The sequence below is a fragment of the Camarhynchus parvulus genome, chromosome Z (genome assembly GCF_901933205.1).
Source record: "Camarhynchus parvulus chromosome Z, STF_HiC, whole genome shotgun sequence".
Taxonomy (NCBI): Eukaryota; Metazoa; Chordata; class Aves; order Passeriformes; family Thraupidae; genus Camarhynchus; species Camarhynchus parvulus.
The window spans coordinates 42810766-42828943 of NC_044601.1; the positions used below are offsets into that span (position 1 = coordinate 42810766).

General features: G+C 41.1%; 1 protein-coding gene across 1 annotated transcript in view; it reads right to left on the reverse strand.

The window, feature by feature from the left end:
- Nucleotides 1-18157, reverse strand: part of RCL1 (RNA terminal phosphate cyclase like 1) — a 33012-nt gene extending 14855 nt beyond the window's left edge. Inside the window, exons 1-7 of the mRNA XM_030969186.1 lie at nucleotides 17979-18157; nucleotides 15217-15288; nucleotides 14208-14383; nucleotides 8044-8118; nucleotides 6667-6791; nucleotides 4116-4241; nucleotides 2459-2615 (exon numbers count right to left, since the gene is read on the reverse strand). Coding sequence (XP_030825046.1) covers nucleotides 2459-2615; nucleotides 4116-4241; nucleotides 6667-6791; nucleotides 8044-8118; nucleotides 14208-14383; nucleotides 15217-15288; nucleotides 17979-18126 — 879 coding nt within the window. The 5' untranslated portion in view covers nucleotides 18127-18157. The remainder of the gene's footprint in view (nucleotides 1-2458; nucleotides 2616-4115; nucleotides 4242-6666; nucleotides 6792-8043; nucleotides 8119-14207; nucleotides 14384-15216; nucleotides 15289-17978) is intronic.
- Nucleotides 18158-18178: the final 21 nt, after the last annotated feature.

Here is an 18178-nt window from a genome sequence, read left to right on the forward strand (position 1 = left end):
TTGAGACCTGTATTCAACAGTAGGTGGTGTAAAAAGATGTGGGACTTAAAGACTGCCTGTTCAGAGTAATCTATTCTTGCTTTTTTTAGATTTTTAGTTCCACTAAACATCTTACCTAGGCAAAGAAACATTAAAAACTAGTACATTAAACCTAAACAGGCACTGTGCACTTTGCAACATGTTTTTATATCCCTTTTGCATTCAACAGTAAATCAAATGGATCTAACAAAAAAACCAAAAAACCAAAAAACCACCCCAAACAAAAAATAAATTTCCAAAAACAAAACACCATAAAAAAGTCCATCCCAAAACAAAAAACAAACTAACCCCCAAAAAATACAAAAGAAAGAAAATGAAGAAACCTTATCTTTCAAAATTCAGGCTAGTACTGTAGGACCACATGTATCACAGATAAATTCAAGTATGTATTACGAAAACTACATAACAAACCCCATCATATTGCCCATGATGGAGGGAGAGGGGAATTCACTAAACAATGACTAAGCGCTGCAGTGAAAAAGTAGCACAACAGCCAAAAATGTTAGCAAACTAACTTTTCCACAGCGAGCTGCTATAGTGAAGGACAAATAGACTGTACACTGCTCAGCATTTTTCAGTCTCTCTTGGACAGAAGTCACCCACACATAAAGGAGTCTTCCAGCAGCACCAGCAGTACCATAGCAAGCCACAGCTAACAACCTCACTCACTCAGATTCTGATCTTCAAAGACACTGAAACCTGACAGCCTATTACTTTATGATTCAAAGACTTGTCTGACCCTGCTTCCTCCTCAAACTTTTTTTCCTGTTGTCTTAAGATCCTCACTATCCTTTGCAGAATTTGACTCATCATATTCAAATGGCTGCCATACACTAAAGCAGAAAGTTACTTCCTTTAGGCCTTTCCATCCCTCTTCATTTTGTAAATTCTCTGACATCTGGCTCTGTGCAAAATATATTCTCTAGACAAACTGCCTCACTATTTTTAATCTATCAAGTGCTAAATGGTTTCCAAAGGAAAAAAAAAACCTATTGTTGCTGATAAAAGTATGTGGAAACTGGATTTTTGATGTGTCTGGACATATGACTACCAGAAGATGTTTTCCAAGACATGTACATAAACAAATGTGCAAAAGATTTTTGCAGTTCATGCCTGAAATAAAAATAACTACATGACATACATCATTGCAGAAACCGACAGATGTTTCCGTCACTAGCTGTGACTACATTCTCCACACAGGCCAGACTTTCAAATACAAGGGGTCTGGATCGTACCCAGCAATCCAGGAAGAACATTTTGGTGGTGGCATTTCTGTGAGACAAGAAGCCTGGGCCAGAAAAGTCCTTTAGCAACATGGTTTATATGCTGAATAAACATAGACAAAATATTAATGGAAGACTGGAAAAAGTGGCCAACTAGTAATTCAAACAGATAAAAGATTTGCAACAGGGAAAGAGAAAAATAAAATGGGCACAGATGAACAATCTAACACAGGTATGGATGTGAATTATGAAGTTGAGGGGCTTTTTTATATTTAATTGCATTCTCTAAAATAGAATCTCAATAATGGCAGTTTTAACACTTTGCGAAGTCACATAGCTTATTACAGCTCAGAGTAACTACTTGTATTTTTAAATAATGAGCAAATTTTGTAGATGACTGCCTCCTAAAGGCCAAACATGTTTTATCAATGCTAAAACATAGTTATTTAAACATCTGCGGAGATAAAAAACAAAGCAGCTGGAAGATTCTTTATTAAATCAGAAACTCATCAGGGTGCTGTTTGCCAAATCATTTGTAACACTGAAAGCTGCTTATCCACTGAAATTCTTGCCACAAATGAAAATCATTTTAATACAGAAAAAATCTATTCTGAAGAGAACTGTGATGCACTTAGGATTCCTAAGTAAACACCATCCTAGCTCTCTTCCAACAACCCATTAAGACAATTCTTCGTACAGCCAACAATTCTCAGCACATTTAACTTTGTCATCATCATCATCATAAAGTGGTCAACACAGAGCCTTGACAAGTTTTTTTTTCCCTTCTGTCACTCCTATGTTCTTCCTCTCATAATGTCCCATTCCAACCACTAGTTTAGAAGCACAGACTATGTCACCCACCCATATTATTTAGAAGAGTAACAGTCCATGTGAAGCTAATTGAATTCTGTTGCAGACAGAAAGCAACAGAAGAAGAATTTGCCACTCCCGTGATTCATAACAACACATATCAGACATTGGAAATAGCATGCCCCAGGAAGTCATTACACTGTTAAAGGAACTATGCAAAACCACTCGTTACCTGGATGAAAAAGACACTGGCAGCATGAGATCCTTTCTCCGCCTGGATCTGAGCCTGTCTGAGGGTGCCAGCAAACCACCTATCCTTTTAACTATTTTATTATCTCCTTCCCTTACATTTATATACAAATATACAAAACATATTGGCCACTTACTCTGTAGACCTCCTCAAGCAGCAGCTTAGCACAATTCTGGCCCAGTTCCTCAGGAAGCACAGCTGCTCCCTGGCCCTGAGGGCTTGAGGCTAGCTCAGCACTGAGAACAGTGCCATTGATGGTTTCTGCAGTAAGGCACAAGCCAAAACCTGGTGACCTGAAAGAAAGTGAAAAAGCACATTTGATTTAAGGACAAAATTGGAGTAATGAGCCAAGAACTTCAAGTCATAAATGGATCCTCCCATACAATGACAAACATCCTGTTTGATGCAATAGATTGACACTGGAAAAAGAAAATTAACAACTGTACTTAAACCCAGTACCAGTTGCCACAAAACTCTCTCTGTTGGCTATTCCTGGGCCAAACTCTTTAAACATGAAAATGAAAAAGAAAATGAAGAGCCATACAAACCTCAGAAATGTTTGGGGTTTTTTTAATAGAGGAGGGTACTTCTCACATGTATATAATTTGTGTTTGATAAACATTTCAAAGGTATCAGGTGTTTCTTCTCTGCAACATTCAAGACCAAAACTACCCTTCTTTAAGGCTTCAGCTCTTTCCCCTGGAAGCCGCAATATTTAGCAAAATTAGACTAATTAGTATCAAGGATACTGCTATCATACTGGATTCATATTTAAGGTGAATGTCACAATAGCATCAGAAACCCAGCCAGCCAGGTTGAAAGTGACTCAGTTCCTTTTCCCATGCTACTGTTTACCTCTCTCCATAAGCTTCATGTAGTAAAAATAATGTTGCTGCCCCAAATAATGTGACTTTTTAAATTTCATAAACAGATGAAAAACAAAGTTGAGACCGCAAAACTACACAGCTCCCAGAAATATTTTTGCAATTCTGATCCTGTAAGCAGTTTGGAGCCATTAAAGTTACAATCCTGGCATATTAAATATGATGAAGGATTGGAAAAGACAAAAAATAGTAAGAATTTCTTCAACAATTTCTAGGTTCATAAACTTTTTAATCTAAAAAATTTTAACAAAATATTTCAAAAAGCAGAAACAGTGAAAGGAAACATGCATGCCTGCATTTGAGCATACAGACAGAAAACTGTCAAATGAGTTATCCAGAATAACTTCAAGGAAGAAGACATCAGAGATGACAGATACCAGCAAAATTGTCTCAATCGCATCCACCGCTTTTGTGTTCTGCCACTAAACAAAATCTGTGGAAGTACAATAAATTAATTTTCCAGTCCTCGCTAGTGAGAGGACACTCCTTCAGCCATTCAGCAGAAGACAACCCATACTGCTTTAACACTTCCTTAAAACACCTCGGTCCCATCCTTAATATTATCATTTCCATCAGAAGGTGTATAGTCAACTTTGAATCTTGGTTTCCTGAACATATCATGACACCTTGATCTTAATCTCTCTTCAAAGCAACAGACTTAAAAATGAAGGGAGCTCAAATTGCCTTTACTGGCAGTAGTGATGTATTTCATTCCTTGCTTAAGAAAACACATCTATCCCTGTTATGTATCTAGTGAATCACCCGTTCTTTCTTTGTGAGAAATATTTATTTCAAATCAACAAAATAGAAGACTGTGATCTAAAACTCAGTAAAATTAGATCAGGACACCCTAGCAAATGAACAAATGCAGAATAACATGTCTGTTTCCTGTAAATTCTGGATACTCACTTTCCAGAGTTGACCCCCTTCATATGGTCTGTGTAGATATAGATGTCTGGGAGGAATTTATTCAGGATGCCCCTTGCAGATTCCACCATTCTGTTTGCCATCTGTGGTGACACTCGGACAGAGTATCTACATTTCTGAGCTAAGAAATCCATTGTAATCACAGGAAAAAATTGAAAGCAGAGACTGACAAAGTGAAGAGGCCCCAGCGCATTATTTCAGAAAACATGCGCTTTATACAGCTATGCATGAGCTTTTGTCCATGTTCCTGTACCTAGAGAACCATATGCATGTAAGTACTTTCAACAGGCTTTTCATTGATATACCTTGAACTGAAGTACACACAACGTGCTGAAGAACAGATTACAACCAAGTAAACATCTATCTTGAAAATGCCCTTCATCAAATTTATATTGCTGTTCTGTCATCTTGTACTTTCTTATAATGGAGGAAGTCCCACGTGCTCTGTTCTTCATAGTTTATTCAAACACGATCCTGAGTGAAGTTTCTGTGAATTAGCAGCAAAAAAATCCTGGGACGATGAATAAGAAATTTAAGACAAATGTTCTAACAAAAAAAAAAAAAAAAAGGCTCTAAGAAAAATATCTTTGCTATCTCCAACTATTTTGCAGTGGTTTGAGACTATCAAATTCACTAGTTGTCTAGTCATTCAGCATCTGAAAGTTCCAGGAAAGAACCTACCATCTTACCACCCACCCTGACCCACCTCCTCATAGTCCCTAAGAGATGAACAGCCTTTCTGATCTTGTACTCAGGTGCTGCTTTAGAGGAACTCCCAAAAGATCTTCAAATGTACAAAGCACATTATGCTTTAACTTCCAGCCCAACTATAATGCAGACTCATGCTCTACCCATCTGCACATACATTCCTACAGCAATGCAGAGAAATACACTCTCCAAACTCCTAGTTGTCAGGGAAGAATTTTCTTTTCTACAAATTTCTATAGCATCTTCTGTGAAGTAGGCAGACTCAAAACTTTAGGACCTTAAAGCAAAATCACTAAAAAATAATCAGAAAACTGGTTGTTTTGCACAGTTGATGCACTCAGTATTTTGGATTATATAAAAGGCTGCTGTAATACAAATCTCCACAGCTGTGAGGAAGATTTACTCAGATGAATCTTGGAGGAACAAAAGTACACATAAAAAAGACATAAGGATTTATCCTTCCAGATGTTTTGTATTCTATTGCCTTGAAGGACCACTTAATAGCTAAACTAAAATGGGTCTGCCTCTCACCATGCTTAAAAGCAAACCTATACTCCTGAGAAAAGGCCCAGGAAAGCCTACAGCAAGGTAGAAGTTCAGAATTCAATCAGATACATCAGTCAAAGTAGTCCAGAATGGTGCTGCATATTAATGTCAATTTAGAACAATGGCAGTAAAGTCATGATCATTGCTTCCTCTCCACACAGAAATATATCTACTTACTACAGAGCAGAATGGAAGCATAAGAAAATTACTTCCTCCACCAATATACCACAGCAACTATCACCAAAAGCACAATGAGCTGCCTCCTTTTTGTTCTACAGCACATGTATCCAGTAAAACAGCTATTGCTTGGCATTATTGTACCTATCTAAATGCTGCAATTGGACAAGGTAGTCAAAACATCCAGCTTATACACACAGTTGTGATGGTATGCCATAAACTAAAAGAAGAAATAGGCTGCAAATCTACACCTCTGGCAGAAAACGTGACCTCATTCCTGCTTTCTTTTTGAGTAATCAATGCCAAATCATGTTTGGGACTCTCAAACACAAATTAAACTACATGTTGGCCACTGCTTAAGACAGTTTCATGTAAGGGATTTCTACTTTCTTTCTACAATGACAACAGATTCATGACAGATACCATACAAAGGCCACAAGAGAAAAATAAAGTCAAAAAGAAATAATCCAAAACATTGGCTAGATTTGCAGCTGTTTGAAAAAGTAAGGAGTTCACAAGAGTATTTTGTGCCCTTATCTCCAGGTGGAATAAAACCTCCTCCACTCCACCTGCACTGGTGCCACCAAAGGTGAAGAGCCAAAGAACTTTCTTTCAGAACACACCAAAAAGCTCAGTGTGTGCTGCAAGGTGTAAACTGAACTAAGATTTAACTCTCACACTAAACTATCACCCCATCTAACTTCTGCAAAACTGGTAACTGCCAAGATGTCACCTATTCAATGCCCAACTGAACTACATTGGTTACTATTGAATTTACACACAAAGTAAGATTACTTTAAGCGCTCCTACATTATGTGATGGAAGGTGTTTTAACTTTTTCTTGCTATTGAAAAGATTTTAAATAGTGCCATTCAGCTTTGAATTTGTTCAATAGCCTACAGATGCTTTTTGAATAGCAATGTTTTGAACACAGGAGTTTTGAAGCACAGTCCTGAATATGACCCCTCTGTGTAATGTTGGCCTGTGTTACCTAGATACATGCTCAGAAAGGTTGGTGCACTTCTATGACTTCCAAACTAGTTCTTTTTAATAAGCAAACCCATTTAAAATAGAAAAACAGACAGACAAACAACAAGGATACGCAGTTCCTCTGATGCGCTTGATTTTTCCAGGGTCTGTGAACTGAACAGGCTGCAAGACCTTTCTCACTGGGCAAGAAAACAGTATCTCTCCACCCCCTTTGGGAGGCATTCCTCTTCGGTTGATCTAGAGCAAATAATGGAGGAAAAAAACAGATCAGTAAATAGTACAAAAAATGTACCCATACACCCCAAAATTTCACTTTTATTTCTCAGAGAATAAAATGTTTTAAGAAGGGGCATTTTGTGAATACAGGCAAGAAAACCACATCCTAAAAGCAGAAATGATTTCGCATCAAAACTAAAAGCAAGCATTGATTTCTTTGTTCCTCTCAAGTAAAGTAAAGCATGACTTCTCAACAGGAAACAGTGCAAAACCAAACAAAAACATCTTTACTAAATCAACCTTGGCTTAAGACTTGTCTCTAGTAGCAGATTGCACTTTGCTGCTGAGGAGACAAGAACTATTTGATTTGAGCTCAGTTGATTACAGCATGGTGCTGATAATGCCAAGGTTGTGGCTTTGATTCCCATATGGAACATTCACTTAAGATTTGGACTTGATGATCCTTACAGGTCCCTTCCAACTCAGAATATTCTGTATGTGAGTGACTAGAATGAACTCATTCCCACTAACAAGTCTGTCTAGCCCGACCCAGTCCCACCATTCCAAGCCAAGGATGGAGATGGGACATGGGCCAGTGAGTGGGTCTGGGTAGGGAGGCCCACAGCCAGACAGGGCAGGGCTGTGACTAGCTGAAGGCCAGCCCTGCTGCAGGGTCACAGGAGCAGAGGCTGACAGTGCCAGGACAATGACATGGGCACTTGGGCTGTGGGCAGGGTGGGGGTGATGGGCGAGCCTTTGCAGAGCAAGGCACCAGCAGGCCCCAGCAGTGCAGCCAGACCCCTCACACATCTCTCCCACCTAAAAGAAACCCAAATGTTGTTTTGTATTCAGATTTACTGGGCCTCTGACGACTGTAGTCTTCAAGAAAAGCTTCTTTCCTCTATTTTCCAAACTGGAGACAAACCTCAACAACCCAAACACAGATTCAGCTCTCCTACAGGTGAAACAAGTTAATGATACCATTTTTAATTCTTAGCCCCAAGCATGGGGCAGAATGAACAAGTAGAAATAAAAAGATAATAAATGATCTGAAAAGCAACAAAAAGCAAAAAGGTTTCTAAGTCTTCTTTGGAGACTCAGGAAAGTCACTACTTTCTCCTTACCCCCTCTATCACTGTGTGGCTTGTAGCCACGACGAATTATCTGTTAGAGACAGAAACCCACAGCAAGAACATGGCCCCAGGCTTTTATGAAATTATGCAGGAGCATAATTTCAACACATGCTTGAAAAGAAAGGAACAAACTATCTTACCTTGATTTCCAGACTTTCACCATCAATTCCAAACTTCTTCAGAAGGGGTAGAGCTGTTGCCTTAAGGACATCAACCTATGTGGAACACAGAATTTTAAGAACAGACTTTCTATTGGAAGTTAGGTTAGTCAGTAATTTAAAAAATCACAAAATTATGAGGTGACTAACAGAGACAAGTCTTCTTCATAGAAGGTATTTTATGGGAAAACATGGGAATGCAGCACAGAGAGCTTAATCTAGTTAGCCTACCACATCATTACTAAAAAAAAAAATTCCTAGAACAAATTACTGGCAGATAGAATTTCCTATTCTGCCTTTCTTCCTCAGCCTGATTCTGAATGCCATTATGTAAAACACAGTACTTATTTCTCTGAACAGTGAAACATTTCTCTGAACATTCCTATGTTATTGAGTAAATGATATTCTTCTGTCATTACGAAAAAATTCCTATAGCTAAACAAATTAATGCAAGGACCACTGCATTTTTTCAATCATCACTGCAAGAGCAGGCCCTTGACTTGGCAGAAAGATCATTCTATCAACAATTTCTTTTTACCTGTTTCTAAGAAACAGAAGCTTATAGGTAGCTTATATTCAAGCACTTAAAAGAATCTGAAGAGGGTAACACATCATCAGTGTATTCCCTTTTAAGCCAGGTGCTCACCAGGTCCAGGTCTGAACAGAATTATCCTTGCCATTTCACTTCCTAATTCCTAAGACTACAGGGACTGCCCTCTTCTTCCCTCTTCTGAAACTTCAGTAGTGTTGCCAAACATGATATAAATTATTTAGCAGTGCAACAGCACAGGGGGGTACCCAAGACAAATAGCTGTGGAGAGACAGGATCAGGACAGCATGACCAAAGAAAAGATAAACACAGATGAAGGAAACAGTCATGAGGTAGACAGTATTTGAGGAGGCAGATAAAAAGCACCCTCTTTCCACACCTTCAGCCAAAATTCATAATTCTTGAATTTCATTTACTCTGCTCTGAAGAGTGCACAAGCCACTGACAAAATTGCAGCACATGCCTCATCTACAAATCTGTGAACATTTTGTTAGTGGTACCTGAGGAGCTATGAGTGTATGTTGTAGTTCTCATTTTCAAATCCTGCTGGACAATATATCTCCTTTTTTACAGAAAGACATTTGGTGTTGTTTTTAGTATCAATATTTGAATGTCTACATTAAAATAAACAAAACTGCAAGCCAATGCTTAACTTCTTTTAACTTAAAAGGTTTACATTTTTTTAAAGCCAGGATACCTTGCTTTGGCCCTTCAATAGTATTCATTAACTATAGAAATTTGACTTTTGGAGTAAAGCCTTTACTAACATGCATGTGCACAAGCATGTGAATACCACTGGCAGAAGTCTCAACAAGCTGATCTGGTTCAAATTAAAATTACACAATGTTTCTTCCTCCTTCTCATGAAACAAAACACACCAGTAAAAAATAAAAATTTTACTGTGTAGGTTAAGAACTCAAAAAACTTCAAGACTACTTGTAGTTTTCAGTCCTCAGAAAAATTCCAGGCATAATACTTAGAGGTACCAGACAGACAAATAATAAGACTGACTGTTCCAATTTTGCTGCTTAAACAGAGGATGCAATCAGCAGTATTTTAAGAATGGGAAAAGGCTGTTCTGCCTCCCAGACAAGCAGGGAGTTGGGCAGGATGTGAAGCAGTTCACTGAAAATTACAAAACAGCAGCTGAACTGAGCTGTAAACCCATTTTTCTATCCTTTTGCCTATCGTCAGCCATAAACCCCATCCCTTAGCTCCCCTTGGAGGGCAGTTATTCCATTTCCAGAACAGACAGCACAACACCAAGTTGCATCTAAACAGATGCATCATACAACTGATGGTACACCTCACCACAAATGACAACATTCTAACTCACGTAAATATTGCTTATTTGTAAAGTTGTATAAATGCAAATCACTTATCACTTCCCTTTAAATAAATCTACAGTAGCTAAGAAAAAGGTAGAAAAGTAACTTTAAGAATCCCTTACCCAGTGCAAAGATATTAAAAAAAAAACCAAACAACAAAATAGAGACCCTGCAGCACACAGATACCTAAGAAAAGGAAAAGCACCAGTTGGCCTGTATATCCATTGGCATTGCACATATCATTGAGCCTATCTAACATACAGTGTTATGTTTCACAAAAAAGGGCCTAGACTGGGAGAAGGGGAAGGGGAAAATCAGAGTTTAACATGGAAGAAAGAACTGTGGGAAGGAAGCTCAGCAGGAAAAACTTCTTGTTTTCTACAGACAACTGTTGAATTCTGATTGTTTGACAATTACTGCTCCTAAGCTAAGACTTCCTATACTAGTCTCATGTCAGCATGACAGTCATTTGAACTCAAACCCCCATGGTATAGCTGTAAAAAACTTTAACATGTGGAAACACAAACATCAAGAATGATTACTCTAAAATAGGGTACTGCAGTTATATCTAAATGTCAGAATAACAATACATAGAGAAGGAAAGGAAATAGGAGCTATCAATTGCGTGCCACCTCCATTCCCTTCAAAAAGGCACCTTACAAAGGGCATCCTCTGTATACATAATCATTAGACAGAGAAACTTTAAACTGCCTCAACCCAGTCCCACATGGTTGGTCCCACAAGCTACCCAGGGTTAGATCTCACCAGTGGCAGCACAGAAAAACACACTGCAAGTGTAGACTGCCAATGAATAGTCCAGGCTGGTATTCCAAAGGCTTATCTCTTCCTGACAAGTGAGAGCAAGTAGTATTCCTTTCACCCATTCAGGATGTATCACTCACACAGTAATACTGTGCAGTATTATCATACAATCATAGAATGTTTTGGGGTTGGAAGGGACCTTAAAGATCACCTAGTTCCACTTGCCCCTGTCATGGACAGGGACACCTCCCACTAGACCAGGTCCCTGTCCAACCTGGCTTTGAACACTGCCAGGGGTTGTGGCATTCACAACTTCTCAGGCTGATTTGCTCCAGTGTCTAATAAGGCAAATAATATGGATATTATTTTTAATAATCTCAGCACAGTCCCACTTGGAACAAGTGCATGTTCAGTGGCCACGGTACTCTTTAGGAGTGATGCCAGTTGTCAAAGAGCTTTGCATTGCACCCTATTGGAGGGCTATTAATGTATGTAAACAAACACCACAGTAAACACATGCTCTTATACTCCAGGAACGCAGCCTGACCTGTGCCTCACTGAACTCAGCTAAAGTTTTACTTCTACAAGATGTCCTTTAGAAACTCTTCCCCTCACCTGAACCTCTTCTACTGTCCTCACAGCAGGAGATCCACAATATTCCCTTGCATGCACCTGACAAGGATGTCTCTGGTGAAAACTCAAATGACATAGCAATCACATCCCACAAATACTTCTGTGTAAATGGCTGTGTAAAAGCCAAGATCTCAGTGCTGAGAGCAGACTTCACAAAACACAGTGGGTCAGCCTACCTGTTCACTGCCACCATGAAAGAAAGGTCACACTCCCCTGGTTGCACACATATTCCTGCTACTTGCCTCCCACTGGCTAGAGTTCTTCAAAAACTGCTCCAGTGCATATTCCCCATGAGTTCACAAGTGCTGCCAGCAAACCTGCTCTGGCACAGGCTCCTCTCTCCACAGGCCTGCAGGTCCTGCCAGGATTCTGCTCCAGTGCAGGCTTCCCATGGGTTCATAGCCACATTCAGGCATCCACCTGCTCCACCTGCAACGTGGGGCCCTGCATTGGCTGCAGGTGGACATAAGCTCTGCTGTTGGCATCTGTGGGTTGCAGGAGGACAGCTGCCTCACCATGGTCTTCATTATGGGCTACAGAGGAATCTCTGCTCCAGTGCATAGAACTCCTCCCATTTTTCACTGACCCTGCTCTCTCCAGGGCTGTTTCTCTCATGCATTCTCACTCTTCTCTCCAGTTCCAGATTATTCCACAGTTCCACCCCCTCACTCTTCCTCCTTAAAGCTGTTACCCCAGCAGTACTACCACCATCACTGATGGGCTCAGACTTGGCCAGCAGTGGGTCTGTCTTTGAGCCAGCCGACGTGGCCTCTGTCAGATGAAGTCAAAACTTTGGTCAGCTTCTTACAGAAGCCACGTCTGTAGCATCCCAGCTCACAAAATCCAGCCATGCAAATCCAATACAACCTACCAGGTTGAAATAGAGAGGTTGCTACATGAAGAGCAGCAGGTAAAACACCTAAGCTTCCACACTGTAGTCACACTGGTTTGCCCTTCCACCTTTGGAAAGCAGAAAGCATACAGATAGATAAACAAATTCAAGCACCTCTTTTGGGGCAAGCAGAGGAAATAACTGTTCACTGAGTTTATATACACCCTCTGTCTACAGAAAAATAAAAACCAAAATCGATTAAAACCAAGTTTCCATTTACATAAGCATACAAATAAATTAGGGTAACACTTAAATTTGTGCTTTTAGTCTCAGAAACCAGCAGAGACATACGTTATACCAAACAACTTGTAGAAGTCTTTTAAGTACCTTATTGGTGTGCGCCAGGATTAATGTTTACTCAGGCAAGTTAAACAGACATAAGCCAGGGTGAAACCAATTTTAGGACCGGGTATTCAGTTACAACTACTTAACAGTTAGCAAGTATGAGCTGAGTCACAGTAACTGAAGTTGTTACTGTGTTGTCATTAAAACTAAAACGTAGCCTCTACTATAGCACAATGAAACTAAGATGTAACTCTTTACACGCATTTGATTTACATTCAGCATACAGAACTTGGGAGTCAGCTGATGTATGCCAACCCACTTGTCTAAGTTTTGGCAAGAGCAAGCACCCTTCAAGCACAAAATGGCCTTAATTCTTGCACCCATTTGAACTAAATAGTTTAATCTTGGGCCCATGCAACTGATGCCCAAAAGGAGATAATTCCCAGAATCAAGACTTTATTGTTTAGATGAGTGTCCAAATTTACTTGAAAGCAATATGAACATTGGACTACTCTCCATCTCCAGATTAGTGCAAGAATTTCTCCATTGTGATTAAACAGCCAACAAAAAAGGACTTCTTTGATTCTTAATGCTTACCCGTTACAATAAGTACTTTTAATCACAATGACTGAAAAGGCAGCAAAAAATACTTCCTCTTTTTTTCTTATAGTGCTGTGTACAACCCACTTTGATCATCCCTTGACTCATGAGGATGTCTCACAGAGCCACAGGTGAGAGTGAGATTTTTAAATGACCAGAGAAACACAACTGAAAAGTCATAAATTCGAGCAGGACTCAGGGGCTCGTGTACTATCTGTAGTTAGACTTCACAGGTATTTGTATTCATTTAAACTGGTTACACTTTCAGATTACAATGTGTCCTTAATTTACTCAGAGGAAAATAGGCAGCGTCCAATCACCATTCAAAAAGTAAAGAGTAATGCTGTTCTCTAAAAGTATAAGTTTATGTTTGGAGTTTTTGGAGAAAAATAAATATTTCACGCGACCACTAATCATTACTTCAGCGTTCTGATTATATCTCCCCACAGCTCATTTCTGTAACAACACTGGTACAAAACAAAGGACTGCAGATCAGAAATAGAAACCAAGGCAAGCATTTCATAGCCATTTGACCTACCACAGTTTCTGGCATATTTCTGAAGAACTAGAGTTATTACATACTTTTGCTACTGTAATTGCTTAATCACCATGTGCCTCCTGTTTCTAACAGAAAGAAGGCTTGAAGCAGCAGTGGCGTGACTATGTCCAGAGCCCAACAGAAGAGAAAGATTCCTTCCTTTTTGCACTCATATTTTGAAGACACTTTCTTCTTTATAGAGTAAATACAACTGTAGGGCAAGAGAAATAATCCATTGAAATTCTAAGAAAAGAGAAGAACCAAGCCTATGTTAGGGCTTCACAATGCATTTAAAAGGAGTTTGCAGGGGAGAAGACAGAAGCCACACAGAACTGAACGTCAGCTCAGTCAGGGGGATTACAAACTGAAGTTCAGAGCGTGATACACTCTAGTTTAGCAGGTGCTTCTTTGACTCAGAGAGTTTACTAATGCAGCAACAACGGATACTTCTGGATGTGAGGGATGCTAAAAATTCAACATGTTTCAGACATTTCTTCCCAATCTTGTTATTTTAGGGGGAAAAAAATCCTTCTCTGATATTTAAACTTAATTACTTACTGAAGGATCTACTTGATCATTTGTCACTCCCCTCAAGACAATCTTCAATGGATGCTTCATGAAAGGTGCCAAGCAGAGCAGACTTTCCAAGTAGTAGCCAATGCCACGGCTGGGGCTGCAGTCATGTTCCAACAAGCCTCCGTACAGAAGACCAGGCTGATAGTACAAGGTTGTACCTGAGGAGGGGCCAGGGGAGCAAACCAAATGAGAGCACTGCAAAACACTGGCCATTAAAACAGCACAAAAATACTTTGTAGCAACATATGAGGCAAATTGGAGGCAGGAGACTATATGGAAGGCTAAAGCACTTCCAGCACACTATTTACATATCTGCAGCTAATAAGTGAGTCAACACATGAGTGTCTGTCTGTCCTGCACACCATTTTCTTCCTTTCCCCTCCCCCTAAAACCAAGGATCCCTTAGCAATCTCCAAAATGCTGATATAAGCAATTATTATTCTCCACAGAAGCTAAACCTCCATCAGTCTATTAGGTCATTGGAGTCTTGGCATATTTGATGCTAATTTATTTGTCTTACTTACCAACTAAAGATCATTACAATCCTTAAAAAAACCAAAAACCTCAGACCAGGTGAGTCTGAGTTTTCACATGAAATGCTTTTCACTCTAATCAAAATTCTTTTCTAAACATGAGTAAGCAAGCAGTCTGGCTAAGAAGTTTGCCTCTGTAGAGGGTAAATCTTCTTTTTCTTCTACAAAAACCAATTCTGGTACAGAGAAACCTTTGCCTACTGTGAAAATCCTGCATACCTAACAAAATACTAATTTTTCTAAATTTCTTGGGCGATAGAGCCTCCTTAGCTCCCTGCATTATGGTAGAGCACTGACCCTCTTGCATTGATCAATTATTACAAAACTTGTCAACTTTGTTATTTCTGATCTTCTCAGTCAGTCTGATCTGAACACCTACCTCTATCAAGATAAGACTTCCATTCTACTGCAGAAACTGATAAATCCTGGAAGCCAAGCAGAAAAGAACCAGATCTCACCTGTTTGGTTAATTTCAATCCGTGAGCCATTGGTCACTTTGTCAATCAGGCGAATAAAACTTGCTTCAAAATCTAAGGAGTAGAGCACAGACAGAATTGTAAAGTTTTTTAGAAGTTCAACACCTTACTTGTACTTTTACCCTTTCCTGCCTTCCATGACAGTAAGGCTACTCTCACTCATCAAGTTGTGGTATAATGCCACCACATGTGAAAAGGCAATTCTCTGTAAAAACAGAGATGTTAATGTGAGCCTCCACACTTACGCTCATCTCAAATCAATTGAGATGCCCTCAGATGGGGCAGCTAGACTAGTCACACTCCTCTCCCTGGCACACAGCATATAATAAAAGTGGACATTTCTGACCCCAGTGGCTTGAGGGATTGCTCTTGTCCAGGACAAAACTTTTGACAATTTACATTTTGCTCAGTACCAAGCAAAACAGACAAATCATAGCAAACAGGACCCCATATACTGAAGCTTGACAAACTAATAACAGCTTCACATTATTCTCTGTAGAAGTGTTAGCTTAAAAGAAGGGGACATTTAGATGTGAAGTGCTGCTGCTGCATATCTGTTCCACAAACAAAATTAGTTGTTTGCAGAATCTAAAATTTTCCATGTCCAAAACAGTTTTGGACATAGGGCTAGAGAACCACAAGTCATCCCACTGCCTCTTTTCTTGCTTACTGTGTTCACTATACTATAGCAGTTTGTGTGGAAATGATTCCTCAGTTTCTCTCAATTGTGTGGACTCTCACCCAGAGACAATGAAAAGGATAAGCAGATTTAACCCAAACTAAAACCGAAAGTACCAACCAACCATAACCAAAAAGGAAATAACACACACCAAAATAAACAAACAAATAAATAAAACCCCCAAAAAACAAAACTAAACCAAAACAGAAACACCTGAAAAAAGGCATCCCAGCAAGAATATGCTAGCATTCTAATGCTAGTATCCCGGTATGGTACAGGGTCAGTATCAAGGAAGATAGGTGAATATATGCAGAGTTCAAAACCCAGTTAGTTTTAAGAGCCAACAGCATCTTCATAATTGTTTGTAGGCTGCAGATCTCCCTCAGCAATAATCCTGTGTTACCTCTTACACAGTAATCAGGTTTTTCTTTCTACATGTGATTCTAGGATGTAATAGATATTTAAACCACAAAGCTACCTGCAGAATTTACAGTTTGTCAGTATTTGCATAATATGATTGATGCCTCAGTTACCCAATACTGGTTCTGCTCTCTTTCTAAACTATGACAGCTTATACACTTACAAAGTTTATATCACTTTATAAGCACTGGGGCATCTTCCAGTGTAAGAGTGCATGTGAGCACACATTTCACTCTTGGAGAACACCAGTTGCAGAGTTCACAAAAGCTCTATTCATGAAAAGCAAAAAGAGCTGCATGCTGAATTATCAACACAAATCAGAATTTATTGTTATTATTTTTCTGTTACAGTCATAGTTTACACTTGAATCCATACTTAAAAACCTAAATTCAAACACTCTTTAAAAAAACATGGCAATAGCTACAAACTTCATCACCACCAGATGCTCCACAGTGATAAAATATACTCTGGATCATAGAAAATGTTAAGTCAAGGACACAAGAATGCTTTGGCAGCTTTTGAGTAAAATTTTTAGCTACACACCCAAGGCTCCTCAGGAGACAGAGAAGTATCTACACCTGTTGTGAACTTTATAACAGGGGGTCCTTGCCCAAAAAATAACTGAACACTGCAACAATGTTTCTTCCTCAAATTCTGTCCTATTGTTTTATTACTTCAGTTATGATGGAATTCATCCTGGGATGCCAAAGGCTTTGTATGAGAATGACGATGGTACTCCCTAAGAAAGATTTCTCTTAAACAAATCTGCAGAAATGAGAATAAATTATTTCACTTATTTCACCTCTTTCACCTTTCCCGTTTCGGCAAACCCTGACAAAAATCAAAGCATAAAACGTGACCTACTCAAAGTGCATGAACGTGAGCTCCTCCCAGCACAAGGAGCACACGACGCTCGGGCATGGGCACGCGGCAGAAACGATGGCCCGAGAGACAGGGAATTAATTCCGCCATCCCGACTGCCAAGGCACCGTAACGGGAACGAGAACCAGCTCCGGTTCTCCGGTGGAGAGGTTCCCGCACACGCAGCGAGCCAGTCAGAGCCCGCCGGGCGCGGAGCGAACGGCGCTGCCCCGTGGGGCGGGACGGGCAGCCCAGCCCCGTCCCGCCGGGGCGGCCCGGCAGAGCAGCACCAGCCCCGGCCGCCCGCGCCGGCCCTTGATGGTCCGCTCTGAAGAAAAGGCGTGACCCCGCGGAAGGCAGAGCTGCCGAGCCAAGCCCGCGGGACGGGGATGGTACTGCCCCGTTCCCCCCTCCCCACCCGCCGGGCAGCGAGGGAGGCTGACGGCAGGAGCCGGCGGGTGTGTGACAGCCCCCTGCTCCGGCCTCCTTCACCACCCCCGCCGTTCCTCCGTCTTCTCCTCCTCCTCCTCCCTCTGAGTCCCGCGACCCATGCGTGACAGCTACACCCGAGATGGGTGCGCGGGCTCTCAGGGAAGAGCACATCCACGGGAAGACACCGAGACGCAGCTGGGTCCCCGCTCCGCGGTGGGGCCCGCCCAGATGGAGCCCGGGCTGTCCAGCTCCCCGTGGGAGTCTGCCCCTGCCCGGCAGCAGGTCCCGGGCACAGCCGGAGCTCCGCCGCCCCCCGACCTCCTGCCCCGCGGCCGCCGGTGCCGCCGCTCACCGCGGAGGCCGGGGTCTTCCTCCTTGGCACGGATCTTGCGGATCTTCAGCGGGCGCCCGCTGAGCGTGGCCAGCACCAGGCGCTGCCGCAGGAAGTTGCATCCCGTGTAGCTGAGGCACTGCGCCTCGCCCGCCGCGCCGCCCGCCATCCCGCTGTCCACGTGGTTGGGAACAGGAAGCGCTGGGACAGCGGCGGGGGCA